This window comes from Bidens hawaiensis, unplaced genomic scaffold, assembly GCF_021521415.1.
Source record: "Bidens hawaiensis isolate Kalapana, Puna unplaced genomic scaffold, B.hawaiensis_p1.1 tig00001206_1, whole genome shotgun sequence".
Classification (NCBI taxonomy): domain Eukaryota; kingdom Viridiplantae; phylum Streptophyta; class Magnoliopsida; order Asterales; family Asteraceae; genus Bidens; species Bidens hawaiensis.
The window spans coordinates 3,369,295-3,389,415 of NW_027491069.1; the positions used below are offsets into that span (position 1 = coordinate 3,369,295).

At 34.9% G+C, this 20,121-nt stretch overlaps 1 protein-coding gene across 1 annotated transcript; it reads right to left on the minus strand.

Annotated features, from left to right (window-relative positions):
* Positions 1-14,180: 14,180 nt before the first annotated feature.
* LOC143564123 (uncharacterized) lies at positions 14,181-18,204 on the minus strand (the record flags this gene model as incomplete). Its single annotated transcript, XM_077051497.1, has 4 exons — positions 14,181-14,473; positions 15,123-15,924; positions 17,489-17,773; positions 18,109-18,204. Coding segments are annotated over 4 exons (1,284 nt in total), but the record flags the coding sequence as incomplete, so codon positions are not given.
* Positions 18,205-20,121: the final 1,917 nt, after the last annotated feature.

A 20,121-nucleotide genomic window follows, 5' to 3' on the forward strand; every position in this document is an offset into this window, starting at 1 on the left:
ATATATATTAATACAGTTTGTCTCCCACGTAGCTCTCCACTCCGTGGAAATTTCCATGAGAATCCTCCACACACCAGGATCATAAGGGACGGGTGTGGTTAGGGGTGTCCAAAATACCCAAACCCGATTAACCTGATCTAACCTAAACCCGAATAAGCTAATTAGGGTCGCGTTAATAGGGTCAAAAAGTATTAAGTGGTGATACTTAATTAACTTCAAATACAATGATGAAAAGGTGAAATAAGCACTAAAAAGTCACTATTGTAAGTTTTATGAGTAGTTAATTATTCTGCTTGTTCATGAACCATTCGGCGGGAAGTTTATTTATGTTGTGTTCATTTAATTAAATGAACGAACATGAACACATGTTTCACTCATTCATTTATGTCTGTGAACATTCGTTGATGATCCTTCATTTAAGTTTGTTTGCGTTTGTTTACATATTAATAGAAAATTATTAAATATTATTTGCATTTAGAAATATCACCCTAATATGGTTTATATTTATTTGTTTGTGTTCATTTAAATGCGTTCATTGATGTTCATTTATGTATGTTTGTGTTCTTTAATGTATGTACATATATGTTCCTCATGTTCGTTTACATTTTTTAATTATGTTCGTTTATGTTCGTGAATTATTCGTTTAGATTATAAATGAACGAACATAAACAAACACGAACATGTTTATTTTTTAACTAATGAACATGAACACAAATATTTATTCAATTAAGTGTTTGTCTCTTCATTTAAAGTTAAATGAATAAACACGGATATACCTTTGTTAATGTCCGGTCAGTTCATTTATAGGTCTATATGTAATTATATGATAATTGCTTGTGAAAAAAATTGAAAATTGAGTGGAATGATAATTTTTGTAGCCCACAAGCAACAAACACAAATATCGATCAACTTAATATTATAAAGTAACATGGTTAACCCGACTAACCCGAACCGATTAACCTGAAACCCGAATAACCCGAACCCGACTAACATGAACCTTAATATAATCGGGTTGCGGGTTAGATATTTTTTTACAAAATAAAACCGACTAACCCGATCCGATTAACCTGAAACCCGATTGAGTTAACACGATGAACACCCCTAGGTGTGGTGTTCAACAGTGTGGCCACCTCAGACCCCCTTTATGCGCCACCATACGGCATAAACTTATTGATCTTGATAGGAATAAAATCTGTTAAGTCCCATGTTACAACAATTATGAAAAGGGTTGCAACCGATATAGAACACATATTGTAGAGTTTCTTTGGTTTAACACTTAAAACAACAACCTAAATATATTTAGCTAGCACACAAGGTTGTTAGTTGCAATTACTAGAGACAATTAGGAGAGAAATTTTGTGTCAATTCTATAACGACCACAAAAATTACAAAATATATATGGACATGAGTACTATGTGTTTCGACATATCCCTACCATTAAATATTAATCCCTCCCATGTAAAGTTAAAGGTTAGTTATGTCAAAGTGTCAAAGTATGTTTTAGTTAGTAATTGATAATTAATGAAGTACTTAGAAGGGTCAAACTTCTAACTTGGTAACCAACCAAGTACCAAGTGATGTATTATGCAAAAGTACCGAAGGGTTGTGGTGGTTTGTTTAGAACCATCACATCTGCACATCGACTATATATGCCAATCAATACTAAACGAATAAGAAAAACAGCCAATTGCAAATTCCAAATTTATATTTGTTTCAATTCATATTGGGATTAATAACTAGGCAACGCCTACGAGCCAATTACATTATCGGGTTATGTTGATTTACTATCTTATACTTCATGTCCAGTCAGAGTATAGATGCTAATAATGCAAGTTTGTCACAAGTGGAATTGACTAGACGTTGATATAAGACATCATAAATGCATGAGCTAACTTTGTGTTCTAATATGTGAAGCGTAATTGTTCCATCATCCAAATATTCTTAAGTGAAGTGACACTCAGATGCTACGCCAAATGGTTAAGGTGTAGGGTTGTGTGTGAAACTGTTGGGTTTATGGAGGCTTAATTGAGCCCGGGTTAGAAGACATATTTTGTGGCAGATTAATAAATGAAGACTAGTGGCAGGCCTAGCCCATATTATTTGATTATAGCCCATTATTGTTTTCTTGGGGAACAAGTTGTTAACTCTAATCTTGTTATTATAAATAATTTCTTGTTCTTGTAATTCCTCATCACGAGTGAGGCAGAGGCAATAATAAAAGTATCCTGGTTGCAGCCCGTGGACGTAGGTCAGGCGACCGAACCACGTAAATCTCGTGTGTCATCTTCGTTTATTGTTTTTCTCTTGCAGATTATTTGTGTTTGTGTGTGTTTTGCAATACCCGAATCCCTAACAAGTGGTATCAAGAGTCGATGTTACGGTTACACACGAACGAAGCACGACGCGAGAGAAGTTGTTTGGTTCGAATAGGGGTTGTGTTTTTTGGCAGCGGACCATCAACACGGTTTTGTTCGTAATATTCCGGTCGCTCACGTTTGCATCAGAAAAGAGAAGAAGATACAGCCGCCACACAAAAATAATAGTTAGTGATTATTTTTATTATTATATCATTCCTTTTTTTTTGTGATGTTGATATAACCTACTATCACCATAGTTGACCAGAAACGAAAAGCAATATCATAGTTTATTTGCTTTAGTTCTTTAGCAATTTCTTGATCAGAAAGAAACCAGAGATTTGATCATCGGGTTTTTTTGGCGTTTGTCGGGCAGTTTAGCCGAGTGATTTTGTGGTGATTTTCGGGGGTTATATTGTTTGTCCGAGTTTTTCTTGATATTGTTACCTATATCCAAAGTCAGGAATTCTTAGTTTGAGTAATGGCTGAGAACGGGAAACTTCAGATTAAAAAGTTTAATGGTAAAGACTTTGGTTGGTGGAAAATGCAAATGGAGGATTTGCTAGTTCAGAAAGATTTAGACATGGTATTGGGTGAAAGACCAGAGAAGATACAACCAGACGAGTGGGAAACTTTGGATAAGAAAGCCAAGGCAGTTATTAGATTGTCGTTATCGAAGGATGTTGCGTTCAACATCTTGAAGGAAACCACGGCGCGTGGGATAATGAATGCATTGTCTAATATGTACGAGAAGCCTTCGGCAGCTAATAAGGTTTTCCTGATTCGTGAATTGGTGAATACGAAGATGAAAGAAGGAAGTTCAGTTACAGTGCATATCAACAACTTAAACTCGATTTTGTTAAGACTTGGGTCAGTTGGTATAAAATTCGAGGATGAGGTTCAGGCTCTAATACTGTTATCATCTTTGCCAGATAGTTGGTCGGGAACTGTTACAGCAATTACTAGTTCTACCAGTGAATTCACTTTTGATGGGATACGGGATCTTATTTTAAGCGAAGACGTCAGACGAAGAAATTCAGGTGAATCATCGGGTGATTTAATGCATGTCGGCAGAGGAAGAAAAAATAACAGAGGTAGTGGCAGCGGGAACAGGAAAAGGAGTCAGTCTAGGACTCGGAAGGATGTGGTATGTTGGAACTGTAACGAGACGGGACACTTTAGGAATCAGTGTTCGAATGATAAGAATGAAAAGAAAGAAGTCAACACAGCAGAAGAATACTCAGAGGACGAGGCTTTAGTTCTTAGTGTTGAGGGTAATGTTGATTCGTGGGTCATGGATTCTGGTGCTTCATTTCATGCTACCCACAGCAGTGAAGCATTGCAGAATTTGAAGGAAGATGATTTTAGCCAGGTTAAACTGGCGAACAATGATGTTCTTGATGTTACGGGCATGGGTGACATGAATTTAGTTACTTCAGCCGGTTCATGGACCTTGAAGGATGTCATAGTGATTCCAAGCTTAAAGAAAAAGTTGATTTCTATTGGGCAGTTGGATGAACAGGGACATGAGGTTAAATTTGGGAACGGGCAGTGGAAAGTTGTTAAGGGAAATCTTGTCATAGCTCGAGGAAGAAAGAGGGGTTCGTTGTATATGGTCAGTTTTATCGTCTGAGGGAGTGACCGACCTAGTTTAGAAGAAGACCAAAGTCCGGTTCACAGAGTCTAGTGGGCAGAAGAAGGTTTGTTTTGCAGGAGATAAACCCAGAGCCACAGGTCAAATTCAGGTTGAACGTGCTAGAAGAGGTTCAGAGAAACCAGTCAGGGGTTTTCATGGCAGTGGGAGCACTAGCAGTCGACCAATCAAAGCTTTAGCCAAATTTACCAGACAGTGGGTTAAGAGAATCGGTATTTCAGCGGTTAAAGTCTCTCCAGAAGATTACCTGCTTAATATGGAGAGTGTTGTTTGTTCTCAAGGTATTCCAGGTTTTCGGCAGTTTGTGTAAGTGGGAGCCGGTAGGGATAGAGAACGAGTCGGTGGTAGTTGTAGCCATGACTGATGTGTTGGAGCTCGGGGGAGCTTCAACGGGCCTCCAGGTTAACTGATGAGAAGGCAGATGCAACCAGGAAGACGAGGAAGATTACAAGAGATACAATGATCATAGTGGAAGGCAGTTTGAAGATTATCAAGCCTCCAAGTGAGAAATTGTTGGGTTTATGGAGGCTTAATTGCGCCCGGGTTAGAAGACATATTTTGTGGCAGATTAATAAATGAAGACTAGTGGCAGGCCTGGCCCATATTATTTGATTATAGCCCATTATTGTTTTCTTAGGGAACAAGTTGTTAACCCTAATCTTGTTATTATAAATAATATCTTGTACTTGTAATTCCTCATCACGAGTAAGGCAGAGACAATAATAAAAGTATCCTGGTTGCAGCCCGTGGACGTAGGTCAGGCGACCGAACCACGTAAATCTCGTGTGTCATCTTCGTTTATTGTTTTTCTCTTGCAGATTATTTGTGTTTGTGTATGTTTTGCAATACCCGAATCCCTAACAGAAACAACCTGGTTTGAATCCCAAGATTGTCTAGTATTATAGAATTCATCATTTTATGTTTATCCCTACTTTCGGTTTACATTCTTAACATTTAAAAGTAACACTCGGCATCCTTTAAGTTTCCCTTTTGTTTTGGTTTTCATTCTTTACCACTAGTTCTCTGGTTTTTAAGGTTGACTAACATGTACAAAACAAGTGAGGTGATTATGTTTTTTTTTTTTAACCACAACTACAAAACTATCAGGGGTTATTATCCCATGAATTCTATAGTTTTTGTTGAACTATGGTTAACTTGTAACATATTAGAAGAGGATGAATAGTAAATCGATTTCTTTAAACAAATGATACGACCGATGTTAACAAAATTACAAAAATATTAACCAAGCTACCTCCCATGTTTTCCTATACACGATTCAATGGCCGCAGGATAAAGTAGTTAACAGCACTAGTTTGGATTAATTTATATAGCAATTAGAGAAATGATAACAGTAAACGTTCTCGAGGTAACACTTCAAGTAGCAGGCTCGGCAGGTGTAGTTGAACGGATTTTTTGTGGTATTGGTCCTGTAACACCCAGGCTTTAAGCGGAATACACCCGGATGTAACGTACAGATCACTCATAAGCTCGTAACGCTATTAAAGCGACATTAGTTATATTTATTTCATAGCATAGCATAGCAAGTACACAAATTGTTCATAAAAGTAAAAGGAACAATAAACACTTCATCAAATCACAAATAAGTTCTTTATTTAAATAACCTAAGGTATACTAATGATCTTCATCCTTAGCAATTCATCGTATCAACCTGCAGCACGTTTAAAATAATACCTTTTGTCAACAACACATGTTGGTGAGTTTTTATAAGTTTTTTTGCGTATATATATATATATATATATAAAAGGCGCAATGCAACGATCGTCATGTAATGTATATTCAAACATAATGTAAATGAAATCAAATAGTGCTGTCCTCCAGTTCATTTAGCCGAAGCCGTAGAAGTCGGGGAAATGAGAACCACCTTACGTAAACAACCGAAGTCGTAACGTTAGACGGCGCGGGTACGTCCCGTCGAACCCTCCCACTATGTGTATGCGTTTGCGTTTGCGTAACTTCCACCGATAAAACAATAAACACGTTGCAAGCAAGTTCACGTATATTAACATGTACGATATAAGTGAATCGGTTTGTAAACAAGCACATAACTAACGAAAGAAAAACTTGTGACGTGCTACCCCCAAAATATTATAAAGCGTTAAAATGGGGTTATGAAGAACTTACCTTGAAATTGTAGGTAAACATGAAATAAAAGCCGTAAGCACGATAACGAAACCGAAGCAAATGATTTGTACGAACTATAAATAAGAATAAACACAAAATTTAACGGCTAATTATAACGACGTTATTATGGTAAACTTATTTAAGAATTGATTGGCATTCTATTGTTATTTTTACTAAGTTTAAAGCTTTTGGGATTATAATAATAATATTGCACATTTTAACGAAAATTCAGTTATTATTATGATATGAATATTTTAATGGAAAGGAATATGAAGCTAGATGTTCTTAAAACTTGGACTAACGATTACGAGTTGAATTTATATTTTAACGGTTTCAACAAAATAATTTTTAAAGAGTTAAAGTTTACGTTTTGATTAAAGAACAAATTTTAAATACGGTTTACGAAAACGAAAGTTTGGGTTTTAAACAGAAAAGTGATGAAATATATCTTATATTTAATTTATAAAATTTTATTTGGTTTAAAAGTGATTTTATTATTTTATTATGGTTTTTAAATAATTATTTTGATTTTTATATAATAAATAAATGGTTTAAAAAATAATAATAATAATAACAAAACTGTTTTGACACGGATTTGAACCTGGGTCTGTGGTTTACCAGGAAACTTGTCTAACCACTTGACTAGAATGCGAATAGTATTTTTTAATAGAAACAAAAATATAAATATTATATTAACATGTTCATCATCTTCCCCCATAAACCCTAGATTTCAATTCCTTTAAACCGTCCCATGTATGAAGAAATTAGGTTAGGGCTTTTGATTAGAATTGAAAAACGTTCATAAATCATGTAAGTATTACCTGTTAGTGTGACGGGAAGAGAGTGAACCATGGTCGTCGGAAAAATAAATTTTGACGGGTAGATTCTCGGATTTAGAGAGAGTATTAGATTAAATTGAATATTGGGACAAGTTTAGATGATTGTTTGGGTCCGTTTTATAGCGTCAATTGGAGCTTTTAACGTTTAATGAAATTAATTCAAATTTCGGTTACGGGTCTAATGCGCACAAATTAAGCCGTGATAATGCGTTATAGTCTTTGGTTATTAGTCGTCGTTAGTGGAGAAAGATGTTACAAGATTTAATTGGAGCTTAAACGCGTTTTTGGTTGACTTTTAAAGGTCGCCGGAATTACGGGTGCAAGGGGTGGATCCATGTTATATTTTAAATGAAATTTTCAGGTTCAGTCCCTGCCTTTTCATTTCCCTTTAAAACAGAAAATAAAATTAAATTTACTAATTGGAGCTTGTACTTTGAAAGGTGATACAAATAAAATAGAATTTATATAACTTGGACATTTTCATAACATGCCTGTATAGTTTGCGAATTGATTAAACATTAAACTTTAAATCCCGGGGTTTCGATAGTTGAACAAAACGTATAGCAAACAAACAATCGATAACCGTTAATCATCGAGAATATCATGAAACGAAAATAAATATATAAACAAAACCAAAAATTTTGAAATGGGTCGGTTTTCGGGTTTGAAAAGTAACGAATGTTACAGGTCCCAAGGAGTTTGTAAATTTTGATATTTTGGCTTGGTGGAAGGAAAACTCAGTTTCCAATCTAGCCCTCATGGCTCGAGATTGACCAAGCTTCTACGGTAGCTTTGGAACCGGGCTTATCTACTAGTGGCAGAGTGTTATCAATTAGAAAAACAAGACTTACTCCTACCGTAATGGAAATGTGCATTTTCTTGAAGGGACAATCACTTGGAAGCGGTGGGACATATTCAACACGTTATAACTCTAGAAGAAGTAAAACCAATCAAGAAACAAATACATATTATAGAGGTATCACCAGAGGATCGTTTCCACTCTCTGATAAAGACCTCGCATACGACTTATTGATACGCATGGGTAACTATGAAGAACTAACCATATAAAAGACATTGGACGACTACGCCTAACAACAAGAATAAATAAGGGACAATATGTTGGGTTTTATATTTTAAACCGACGCGTCAAATCAATACTAGTTTATATTAAATATTAATTGCAAGTCAATGATGAAAAGGAATAAGTAACTGAAAGACGATCGGGTGAAATAAGTGGGTTTATGATATTTCATTGGTTTTTCACCAAGGGCGAATGACTTGAAAACCAAGACACTTAGACTGGTATAAATAGATGATTAGTTCATTTATTTTAGTTTATCTGTTGATGTGTGTGTTTTCTAGAGTGTGAGAAGACACCAAGGGGTGCACACCTTGGTGGCCCATGCGTAAGCGTGTATGTATGTGTGTATGTAATGATGATGCAATCATTCGGCCATGTTTATTAAATCATGCGGTTACAAGTACATCACAACATCTTTTTTTTGGTTTATCACACCCCACATCCATCTATACCCTTCAAGGGTGAATACGCGATGAACGATCCAATTCGAGCAATGATTTTACACGCTTCCGCACATAGGATATAATAAACAAAAATATCCATTTGACTAGTAGCATCAAGAGAATGTCCATTTAACCTTTTCTCAAAATGTCCATGCTAGATCATGTTGACCCGCTGACTTTTAATCATTAACTCGACGAGAATTTTTGTTAGTGAGATTCTGTCATTTGTCCTAAGTTGTTGGTCCGCTTGTCCTTTTTATTAACATTCCAGAGTCAACGAGATTCCTACAATTCCTATCTGCGAAGGTTCGCCGATTTTAGGTGAACGGACAGGTGTGTCACCGTCTGTCCAACAGGTTTTCAATTTTTCATTTTTCAATTTCTTAATCCATGGATACCATGGGATTCTAAAAATGACAAAATTGTTTTGTCTTCCAACGGGATTATGTTGGAACCTAACGAGATTATTTTACCGTTCGAAGAGATTATTTTGGCGCATGGAGAGATTAGTTTAGCGTCCGACCAAATTATTTTGGCGTCTAGCGAGATTATTTTGGTGCCCAACGAGATTATTTTTAGCTTTCGACGAGAAACATCAATTTATAAGATAATTTAATGAGGAAAATATGGTCCCAAAATTTTTCTTTATCCTTTTATTAAGGATTTACTTCATAGAATAGTAACCAGCTTTTAAAGTTGTTCCAATCAGGTCACTGAAAAAACTTTTGTTTCAATCAGGTCATAAAAATTTCTTTTTTGTTCTAATCATAGATATTTTACCTGGATAGCAGGTAATCTAGGTTTTTTTTAAAGGGTTTACTCCATAGAATAATAACCAACTTTCAAAGTTGTTCCAATTAGGTCACTGAAAAAAAACTTTTGTTCCAATCAGGTCATTGAAGTTTCTTTTTTGTTCCAATCATAGATATTTTACCTGGATAGCAGGTAATCTACGTTTTTTTTTTTTAATATTTTGACTTTGCATAATAACTTTTAAATGTTGGGAAAATTAGTAAAAAAAAGCGAAATATAATTTTAAAATTCCAAAAAATTGAAAAAAAAAATTCAAAAAATTGCAATTAATTGCAAAATTTTTTTAAAAATTGCAAAAATGTTCGAATTTTTTTTGAAAATTGCAAAAAATCACCACTTTCCTATATAAATATTACAGCCTTTTATAAACAATAGTAAATTTTTAACAAAAATTTGAAAACTTACGATCCTTTTAATTATATTGTCATATGACTAAATAATGATAAAATTTCAACTTTACCATGTCAAACTAAACCAAAGTATACAAAAATATCTAAAATGCTCAAACGATCAAAATACACCAAAAACCTTAACATGTCAAAATAAACCAAAATAAATCCAAACGATTCTGATATGCCCAAATGGGTCAAAATACACCAAAATATCCCACAAACATAGACGAAATACACCAAAAATGCGCCCAACCAGGTTACTCGCCTACTCTACCCCCTCGCGGGTCACACTTCTTGGATCTGCCTTTTTAATTTCTAGCTTTTGCTCTTGCCACCTTTGGTTGTGGATCTTTTTTCTCCTTTGCGCACGACCTGATGTTATTTCCAGTTTCTTTGTGGTTTTGACAAGTCATTTTTCTAGTAGTTCCAACATATTTGTTCTTTTTTTCTTTTTTGTTCTTCTTTTCTTTCTCTAAAGGGTTTCCTTTCCTTTTCACTGTCGGTCTACCGGGCATTCGTCTTTCTTTTGGAGGTAGAGGTTTAATAGCATCTGTTTTAGGCCAATGCATACTTCCCTTCAACGGTTTGATACGATGTCTATATGCTTCCTTAAACATGTCTTTTGTAAACCAGTTGCTGACATAAGTTTCTGGGTTTGGTTTGACATTGAATTACTAGTAAAAGTATAACAAAATTTGTAAGCTTAGTTTTGGTTTGACATTGAACTATTATAAAAATATAACATGCAAATTAGCAATTATTCAAATAGCAATAGAATAGACATGTAATTTACTAAAATCTATGATGTTCTGATCAGAAACAAATTAGCAATATTTGTCTAATCAATAATCAATAAATCTCACATTCTAACAAAGTAACAATACTGATGTTCTAGTATTAATCAGAATTCACCAATATCAATCGGTAAATCTACTCCAACATAACTATAATTTAAGAAATTTAACACCCACTGCATCTCCATCATCGCCATTCCTATTTATTCTATTCCTATTAATATAAATAATAACGTGCACTCTCAGTAACAATTACCATTTAATGTTAGTGATATAAGTGAATGTAGCAGTGGGAGGAAAACGATGAAACCAAACCAAACCGTAAAGGATCGATTTTAATTTCTAACGGTTTGGTTTTTGTTTTCAATAATTAAAAAACATTAATAACGGTTGGCTCATGGCATTTGATCGAGCAATTGGCGTGAACATATTAAGAAGAAAAGACAAACACACCTGTGGTTGTTCGATTGGTATTGAAATCATGTTGTCGTAGTCGTTGGAGTCGTCGAGTTCTTGCTCAACACTGTTTACTGAATCGGGTTCTTGATTCGACATCAATCTTGATTACCATATGTTCTTGATTCACAGTAGAGGGTTGATTGAAGAAGAGGAAGAAGGTACGGCTGATAGGATTACAATATGTTCTTGATTTGCAGAGGGTTGATTGAAGAAGAAGAAGAAGAAGAAGAAGAAGAAGAAGAAGGTAGGGCTAATGGAAGTTGTAATCGTGAATTCGTGAGAATGAATACACGTTTCTTTTTTCCAAAGATAAATTTATTTTATTATTTAAAAAAGGGATTACTCCATATAATACATATAATAGTAACCAGCTTTTAAAGTTGTTCCAATCAGGTTACTGAAAAAAACTTTTGTTCCAATCAGGTCATTAAAGTTTCTTTTTTGTTTCAATAATAGATATTTTACCTGGATAGCAGGTAATCTAGGTTTTTTTTAAATAATAAAATAAATTTATCTTTGGAAAAAAGAACGTGTATTCATTCTCACGAATTCACGATTACAACTTCCATTAGCCCTACCTTCTTCTTCTTCTTCTTCTTCAATCAACCCTCTACAAATCAAGAACATATCGTAATCCTATCAGCCCTACATTCTTCTTCAATCAACCCTCTACTGTGAATCAAGAACATATCGTAATCAAGATTGATGTCGAATCAAGAACCCGATTCAGCAAACAGTGTTGAGCAAGAACTCAGCGACTCCAACGACGACGACGACATGATTTCAATACCAATCGAACAACCACAGGTGTGTTTATCTTATCTTTTCTTCTTAATATCAATGACCTGATTGGAACAAAAGTTTTTTTCAGTGACCTAATTGGAACAACTTTGAAAGTTGGTTACTATTCTATGGAGTAAACCCTTTTAGGGTAACATGAAACCAAATTCTACCAACCGAACACCCCTTAAAAACATTTACAACAACTAGTCTTCTAATTAAATACAATAATTATTCAAACCTTATAATAATACTTTATAAAAATATAAATTTGAACTTGAGATGTGAGTTGATATCCAAATCCGGGAACCTGATCGACTTTCCGATTTCGTTTGATGAGGTTTTGTGAATTATTTCCGATTTTTTGTGATAGCTTACTTGAGGACAAGCAAGGTTCAAGTGTGGAGATGTTTGATGTATATAAAAATATACATCTCTTAAGCATCAAATAATCTCCAAAGCATCATCTTTTATTATATTATTTAGTTCAAATAGCTACTTATTATGCTATTTTCTACTTTTAGGTTTATTCCAGCCTCAAATGAAGAAACGAGTGGATACACGAAGAAAAACGAAGAAAATTAAAGAAATTGTGTATCTATCAGCTTAACATGCCCCCATGTTCCGGTAACCACACCCCCGTGGTCACCTTTACAAGATAAGGCAATATCCGGCACATCAAACACGAGGTCGTGCCTCATGATCCACGCCCCCGTGGTCACCCTCTCAAGAAAAGACAAAATCTGAAAAGAAATAGCAGAATCAGAGACAAAAATCACGGGGCCGTGTCTCACCTACCACACCCCCGTGGTCACCCAAACCAAATAAGACAAAAGTACAAGAATCTGGCATCCAAAATACACCCATGTGTCTCAAGTACCACGCCCCCATGAAAGACCATCATATGTACGATCTGGCAAGCAATTAATGCACCTGGACAGCTAACAATGGGGCCGTGCCCAATCACCATGGGGTCGTGCCCCAATGCCCAGGCAGCCTATAAATAGATGTGTATGTCTCATTGCATTGGATGTGCTTGGAGAGGAATTAGACGCGTTTATCACTTAAAAACACTCACTTTACACTTAAATTGAAGATTCATTGAATAGTTTGAAGGCTTGGAGGCATCCATCATCATCCATCACCATTGAAGAAGGATTCATCACCAATTTGTTTAGATTGTTTTAAGTTTGTTGTCTTCATCTTACTTGATGTTCATTGTCATGCTCATCATGAGCTAAACTTCCGATTACCATCTAAATTTATGATAAAACTTAACTCCATCTTATTATTATATGGAATATGTGATTTAGTTTTTGCGAAGTAATGATTATTTTGCAATTATCCTTTGATGAAGCTTGTTTTGTCATCTTAATTCATTAATTCAAGATTTACGATTAATATATTTAAAACAAATCTTTATAATCATTCATGATTCACTAATGTTCTTGGAGACTAGAAATAGTAAAAAGAAAATCTTGATATTTTATCCAAAACATGTTTCCTTGTGTTGGACTTTGAAAAGATGAGATAATCATATACATGTTATGATCAATTTCTCTAGTCTTGGTAATTCTAAAACAAGATTGTTAAGTATGATTGATTAGGTTGTCATGCTTGTTAAAGAAATCATATGTTAAAAAAATGTGTAATTATAATCTACTTAAATCAACCAAGGGGGGTTGTGTGAGTTAAGTATAATTCCCTATAGTTGTTAGGATTGGTGTTTAAGAAATCGAAGTCAATCCTAATCTTTATACTTCACTAAAACTAATTACTTAATTAAATTGACAATTTCGTGGTAAACATGAAGTTATGCATTCTATTTTCTTCTATGTCATAGGATAATTCGCTTAGAAATGAGTGGTTATTATATCTTATATTCTTAAAGCAAGTTTATCACATATTCATAATATTAACAATCAAAGATGAGCTAAGTAGATTCTTGATTTAGATGATAACCTTCATATATTGGTTTTCTTGTGTAAAACCCGTCTACTTGTTCACCTACTTTAATTTATCTTAATTTAACAAAGAATTAGTTTAAAGCAACCCCTAATGATTATTACTTTCGGTTAACTTATTAACAAAGATTTCTTATTAGAAATACTCTGTGTGTTCGTAGACCAATACTTGGTTCTTACCAATACTATTCTACATATACGATAGATACACTTGACTATTTGTGTGTTGTTATCTTAGTAGAAATCATTTTTATAAATTCAAAACACGATCTTGTGTGAAAACCAACCAATAACTTTTATACAATCGCGCAAATCACTGCGCTTTTCAAGTTGTGCGCCAATAAAGCCATTTGTTTTGTGATTCAAGAGATAAAAGCATACTCAGTGGCATTTGAATAGATCAGCCAAATAAACGTAGTACATTTGTTTTCCCTTCTAACTTGTTGAAGAGAATCATAGGGGTGGGGTGGGGTGGGGTGGGGTGGGGTGGGCCAATGTTATCAAGGGCCTGTCACCTCCGTGACTTTGACCTGAAAACATCAACTTATAATTCGAATATTTACAATCACAAAACAACAATTAATTATATATCCACTTAGGACTTTCGAGGGCACACTCATCTTTTGCCCGACTTGAACAACCTCCAACATCATTGTCTCAGTTGAAAAGAATTATGTTTTCTAATATCATCACAGCTAGAAATGCTGGAATCGCCCTCAAACTCACACCTGCACATGCTGCAACTGCTGCTGCTGATGCTGCCAAACATAAAACATATCCAGTTGTTTAATTATTGAAAGACATGTAAATAACAAGACATGATATCATTAACATTTATCAATGCATCCATTATTCACTTTTTACCAATATGTGCAGTATCGGTAAGTTTGTTGGTAAAATTATATCGATACAAGAACAAAATAAATCATTTATTTTTCAATACTAAAAAAACTCAAAAATACATGAAAATGGTTGAAACGCAATGTTTACGCATCTAACATTATAAAAAGTATATAAACAAAATTCGTTTACTAATAAAACCTACACAGGTGTAAATCATGTGTACGAATGTGAAAATCATGTTTAGCTATATTTCCTACACATAACCTACATATTTATATGTATATGTACATGTTTAAAAGAAAAAAGGAAAAAAAAAACAAAACAAAAAGCATATGAATCAATCAGTTTAATGATTTTTTATGTACATATTACATAACATAGACATTTGTATGTAAGAAGCAAAAGTTTTTTAAAAATATGAACATTGATGGAAAACCTGAAACAATTTAGGTTTGTTTTTTGTTCTCGCAATAATAAACCTCCCCCGTTGCATATATTGGTAAAAGGTTAATAGCTTGCATTTACAGTTTACCCTAATTAACTTACAAGGTTGCAAAATTGAACCTGACGGCGTTATGTCAGGTGGGTCTGCATCAGAATCACTTTTTGATGGTGGAGGCGTGCGTGCAAAAACTACATTTGGCAATGGGCTTGATGCAGGGGTCATCTCAGATACAAGCGGCGGTGATGGTAGTATAGGTGGCGGCAACGATGGAGGTGGCGGCAGTGGTGGCCTTAATGGTGGCGGCGGTGGTGGTGACAATGGTGGTGGTGGAGGTACTCGTGGTGGCGGATGATTTCTCCGTAGTGGTGGGGGGCGGATATGTGGTGGAAGAGCCGGCTGAGAAACAGGAGGGTATAAAGGAGGATGATTATTAATGTTCCTCTTCTTCCTGTGGTAGCCTGAGTGACAGTCTGGCGGTTTTGCTTTGTGAATATTATGAGGTGCAGGGGTGGCGGCAGGTGGCAGTGCAGGGGTGTTGGCAGGTGGCGGTGCAAGGGGATGTTTTGATGGTGAAGGTGGTTTTGCAGGTGGAAGTTGCTTATCATGATGGTGATGATGGTGGTGGTGATGGTGGGGTTGTTGGGGAGAGGAATGAGGTTGTGGAGCTGGAGAAGGTGCCAGAGTGCCGCCTCCGCCGCCACTAGAACTGTTAAAATAAGAGGAAAGACTAATTTGTTTGACCCGACCGAACTGAGTGTTGTTTAAACCAAGGTTTTTGGTTGGTGAACCCTTGATGGTTTGTTCCAACTGTTTGGACCTCGTGGTTGATGGAGTCCCAATGGCCAAAACAACTGATGACTGCACGGTTGTTTGTGGAGCCACTGTTGAACCTTTTGCATTTGTCAAGCTAACATGTAGGTTCTGCAAAGTAGATGACAACTTTTAAGAATTAAATTATTTTTATTTGTAGGTTACATTTCTAGACCTCTCAGTATAATTATATTTCCTTTTTATAGATATTAAAAAGTTACAATTACCTATTAAAAAGCCAACTCTAAGTTTCCTATTCACATACCATAAACCTATGTTAGCAAAAATACAGAAGTGCATAACCTAAATACCAAATATGTGTATGTGTGTGTGTAGAGAGATTATTCTAAAAGGATGGAAAATCCTAAAAATTGTAAGAAGCAACCAGAAGTTGCCATGTGTACGAAGGATGAGGGGTTAAAAAGTCCCTTTTCTGAAATTTAAAAATTGGATAGATCTCAACTCACCATTATAGATCTTGACTCACCGTTGGGGCTGTAAACGAACCGAACCGAACCGAACAAAACCTTGTTCATGTTCGTTTGTTTAGCATTAAACTTGTTCATGAACGCTAACCGAACGGGAAATCTTGTTCATGTTCGTTCGTTAAAGAATTGAACTTGATCATGAACGGTTCACAAACACAAACGAACATATACTATTTAAGGGGAAAAGCATTCTTAATCCAAAACATTAGACATAATCACCTTAATTAAATATTATTATGTTAAGCATTTTGAGATAACAATAATAATAATAAAATAACAATCATAAACATAACCATCACCCAATCGGTGGTTTTATTATGATAATGCCAACGAAGCACAAATTAGATTTATTGTTAGATAAAGCAAGACTTTATAAAACAAACCATTAATGAAATAACTGAACATAAACAATAAAAGTATAAAACTTAAATGTTAGGTTGGTTATTACAAGTAAAATATTTTAAAAATATAAAACAAACCTTTAAATAACGAACATAAACAAATGAACGTAAACGAACATAAATGAACACCTTACCGAACATTATTCATGAACATAAATGAACACCTTACCGAACATTATTCATGAACACAAATGAACGGACACAACCTCTGTTCGTTCATTTAACCAAACGAACAAAATTTCTTGTTCGTGATTGTTCATTCACTAAATGAACAAACAAACGTAAACGAACTTCCAGCCGAATACTTCACGAACTGTTTGCGGAACGTTTGGTTCGTTTACAGCCCTACTCACCCTTATAGATCTCGACTCACTGTTGTAAAAATCTCGACTCAGTGACTCACTGTTGTAAAAGTTTTGACTCACCATTGTAATTTTAAGAAAAAATTTATATATACAGCAATACTATACTCAAATTAAAGATAAAAACACTCGACTTTATGATGTATTTTCTGTAAATATCAGCGTATGAAAAAGTTATTACCGTTTACCAAAAAAGAGGAAACTTATCAAGTCAACAATGTAGGATAATCCAAGAATACCCATGAAGTCTTTAAAACCTTATGTGGTAACCTACATTCGTCTCAGCCATTAATTTCTCTTGGTCAATGGCATACATATATGTATGTGTATTTGTTATGTACATACATAAGTAGATTAATATATATACATATTCATGTGTGTGTGTTATCTTCATAAATAAAATGAGGAATGAATTGTTTATTACCTCATATGATTCAAGACGCAGACCTGACTTGAGTTGACTAGTCAACTCACCAAAGTGGTCGAGTATCTGTTGAATAGAATAGTTAAATGAAAAGTTGAACCGTATTTGAACCTTTTGCAGTGGATACGCACCCTGGTCAGGAGTAACAGTTATTCCTCCAGCAAACTTCAGCACCTCAAAAGAAGACGGTTCCCCAAACAGAGATTCGGTCAAACGTAGAGGGGATTGGTGTAGAACAAGAGATACAAAAGAATCTCTCACTAAACTTTTCGCATATGATGAAATCTTAGAAATGTATTCATCGGGATCATCATCATCATCATCATCATCGTACTCAGTATATCCCACCAATAGCAATGCTATGGTAGGGTCTGAGGAGGGTAAGATGTAGACAGCCTTACCTCTATCCCATAGGGATAGAGAGGCTGCTTCCGGTGAGACCCCCGGCTCGATAGTAGTTTTGAATCAAGCCTTGGACATAAGACACATAACACTCAATCATCGGGACACCGGCTGATTGGTGCATGTGCCCTTGTCTTTCGGCTATCAACGCCACCACATGATGCCTGATTAACCTTCCGCCACTTTTAACGTTATTTTCACGTGATTAGTAAAATAACGTCAAAATTGTATTCATCGGGATCTACACCAAAAATAACCTTGGTTGTGTTTGATATATCAATTGATTCTGCTTTAATGATTACAACCTGAAGAAACAAGTATAATATAATAAATGAGATGACAGTTAAAGGCAGTGTGTACTAGACTACTAGAGAGACAGAGAGCATGCCTTTGTAGTGGGAACTCTTAATTCATCAAATATATCACCTCCAAGCTGTGGAAGATCATCTTGCAGTAAAGACAACGGCTTCTGAACCATAAAAGTTGCTACTATATCATGACCTGAAAAGTGGAAAAGTCAAAATCGTATAATCGAATTTTGGTTTGACTTTTGTACCACAAGATAGAGTATCAGTTATATCTTAACTACATATGAAGACAATGAAAGGATGAAATGAAATAAAGCACTACAAAAACAATAAGATATCAAAAAAAGAATAAAAAATAAATAAATAAATAAATTCTATTTCCTCGCATGTGCTTATATTAATACCTATGGAATGTTCAGCATTTCATAGGTCACAAAGAAAATGATTATTTAATAATGTTAAATAATTAACATTATGTGATTATGATTATATACACCTAGCTATTTTTGTTTAAATCCGAGGTACCACATAGCATGAAATTAAACCCCACCGTTTTTCATATAGAGATAACTAAGCAAGTTACTATTTAAGCATTCTGCATTGAAATAGAAAGTACGAGACTCTCCCAAAAAGCATCTTAAATGTGGAGTTTTTTATGGGAATTTTATCGAACCGTTTCTACACAAATTGTAGTGGAAGATGAGCGAAAGGCCTAGACATTCCAGACATTTGATGTCTATTTTTGGAAAGATAAGGTATGAACTTCGGAAATGCTAATTATGTATTCTGCCAAACGTATTATTTGTAAGCACTAAATTACAAGGGAGATACATAGTAAGGAGTAAAGTGCGCAAATATAAACCCAAAATCGCATATTGAGATATAGTGCAATTGAAATTGCCTTTGAAATGAAACACCTAAGGGGCTGAGAATCAATAAGAGAATTAGCTAGTTGGCAAAAGTTAAATGTTTGCCTTATCTAAACAGAACTCTAATCCTATAATAACAGAAGATAGAAAGAAGACCAAAAGCAAGAAAAAAGAAACTTCAATAAGAGTTGACCAATCAAAACAGAACTGTAAAAAGAAGATAATGTATCAAAGACAGTTCAATTAAGTTCAGTGGAACAGACCACTTAATAACATCCATTTTTTCCAAAAAAAGAACTTGTGACAATATTATCAACCGAATGACTAAAACTATACAATAATCCTATTTCAAGCCAATGTCTCACTCCGTATATCTCAAAAGGATCCAATATTAAGTTACAAGTGGTGAAAAGAAAATTAAATCCAAGTCACGCTCCTAATAATGCCATATCAGCATGATATCCATTAGGCATGTGACCGTATGATCTACTAGACTAATCCAAGTATTCTACACGAAAATAAACTAAAGCTACTTTATTCCTTTAATTGCTCAACACTTCGGCAAAACCGGTTGGCGTTAAAGACTAAAGAACCGCGAAAAGAAACTTTATGTGCCTAACATATTGCTCCGTAAACTACAAGATTATCCAGCTACACATTCGCGTCTATTCCCAATATATATAACAAACGTATTCAGCGAATGCAGAATAGCACAAAGTTCAAATGTTCATTATTATTTATAAACATGGAATTAACAGATTACAATCAGCAGCAATAACTACAGCAAATCTTATCTGATTATTCATGAATCAAATAAACCGAAAAAAACCTAACATAACACTGGATTCTACTCATTCCATACCTACAAACAACCAAATCTAAAAGAATTAATCCAAATTAAACATCAAATCCACCAATTCAACCCTAACCTACACAATTCAAATTACAATCAATTAGGCATCGGAATCTAACAACCAAACCCTAAACCCCAAACCCTAACCTTTATAATGCGAATCGAGATCCAGATCCCCGTGATCTCCACCCCGAAAGAACG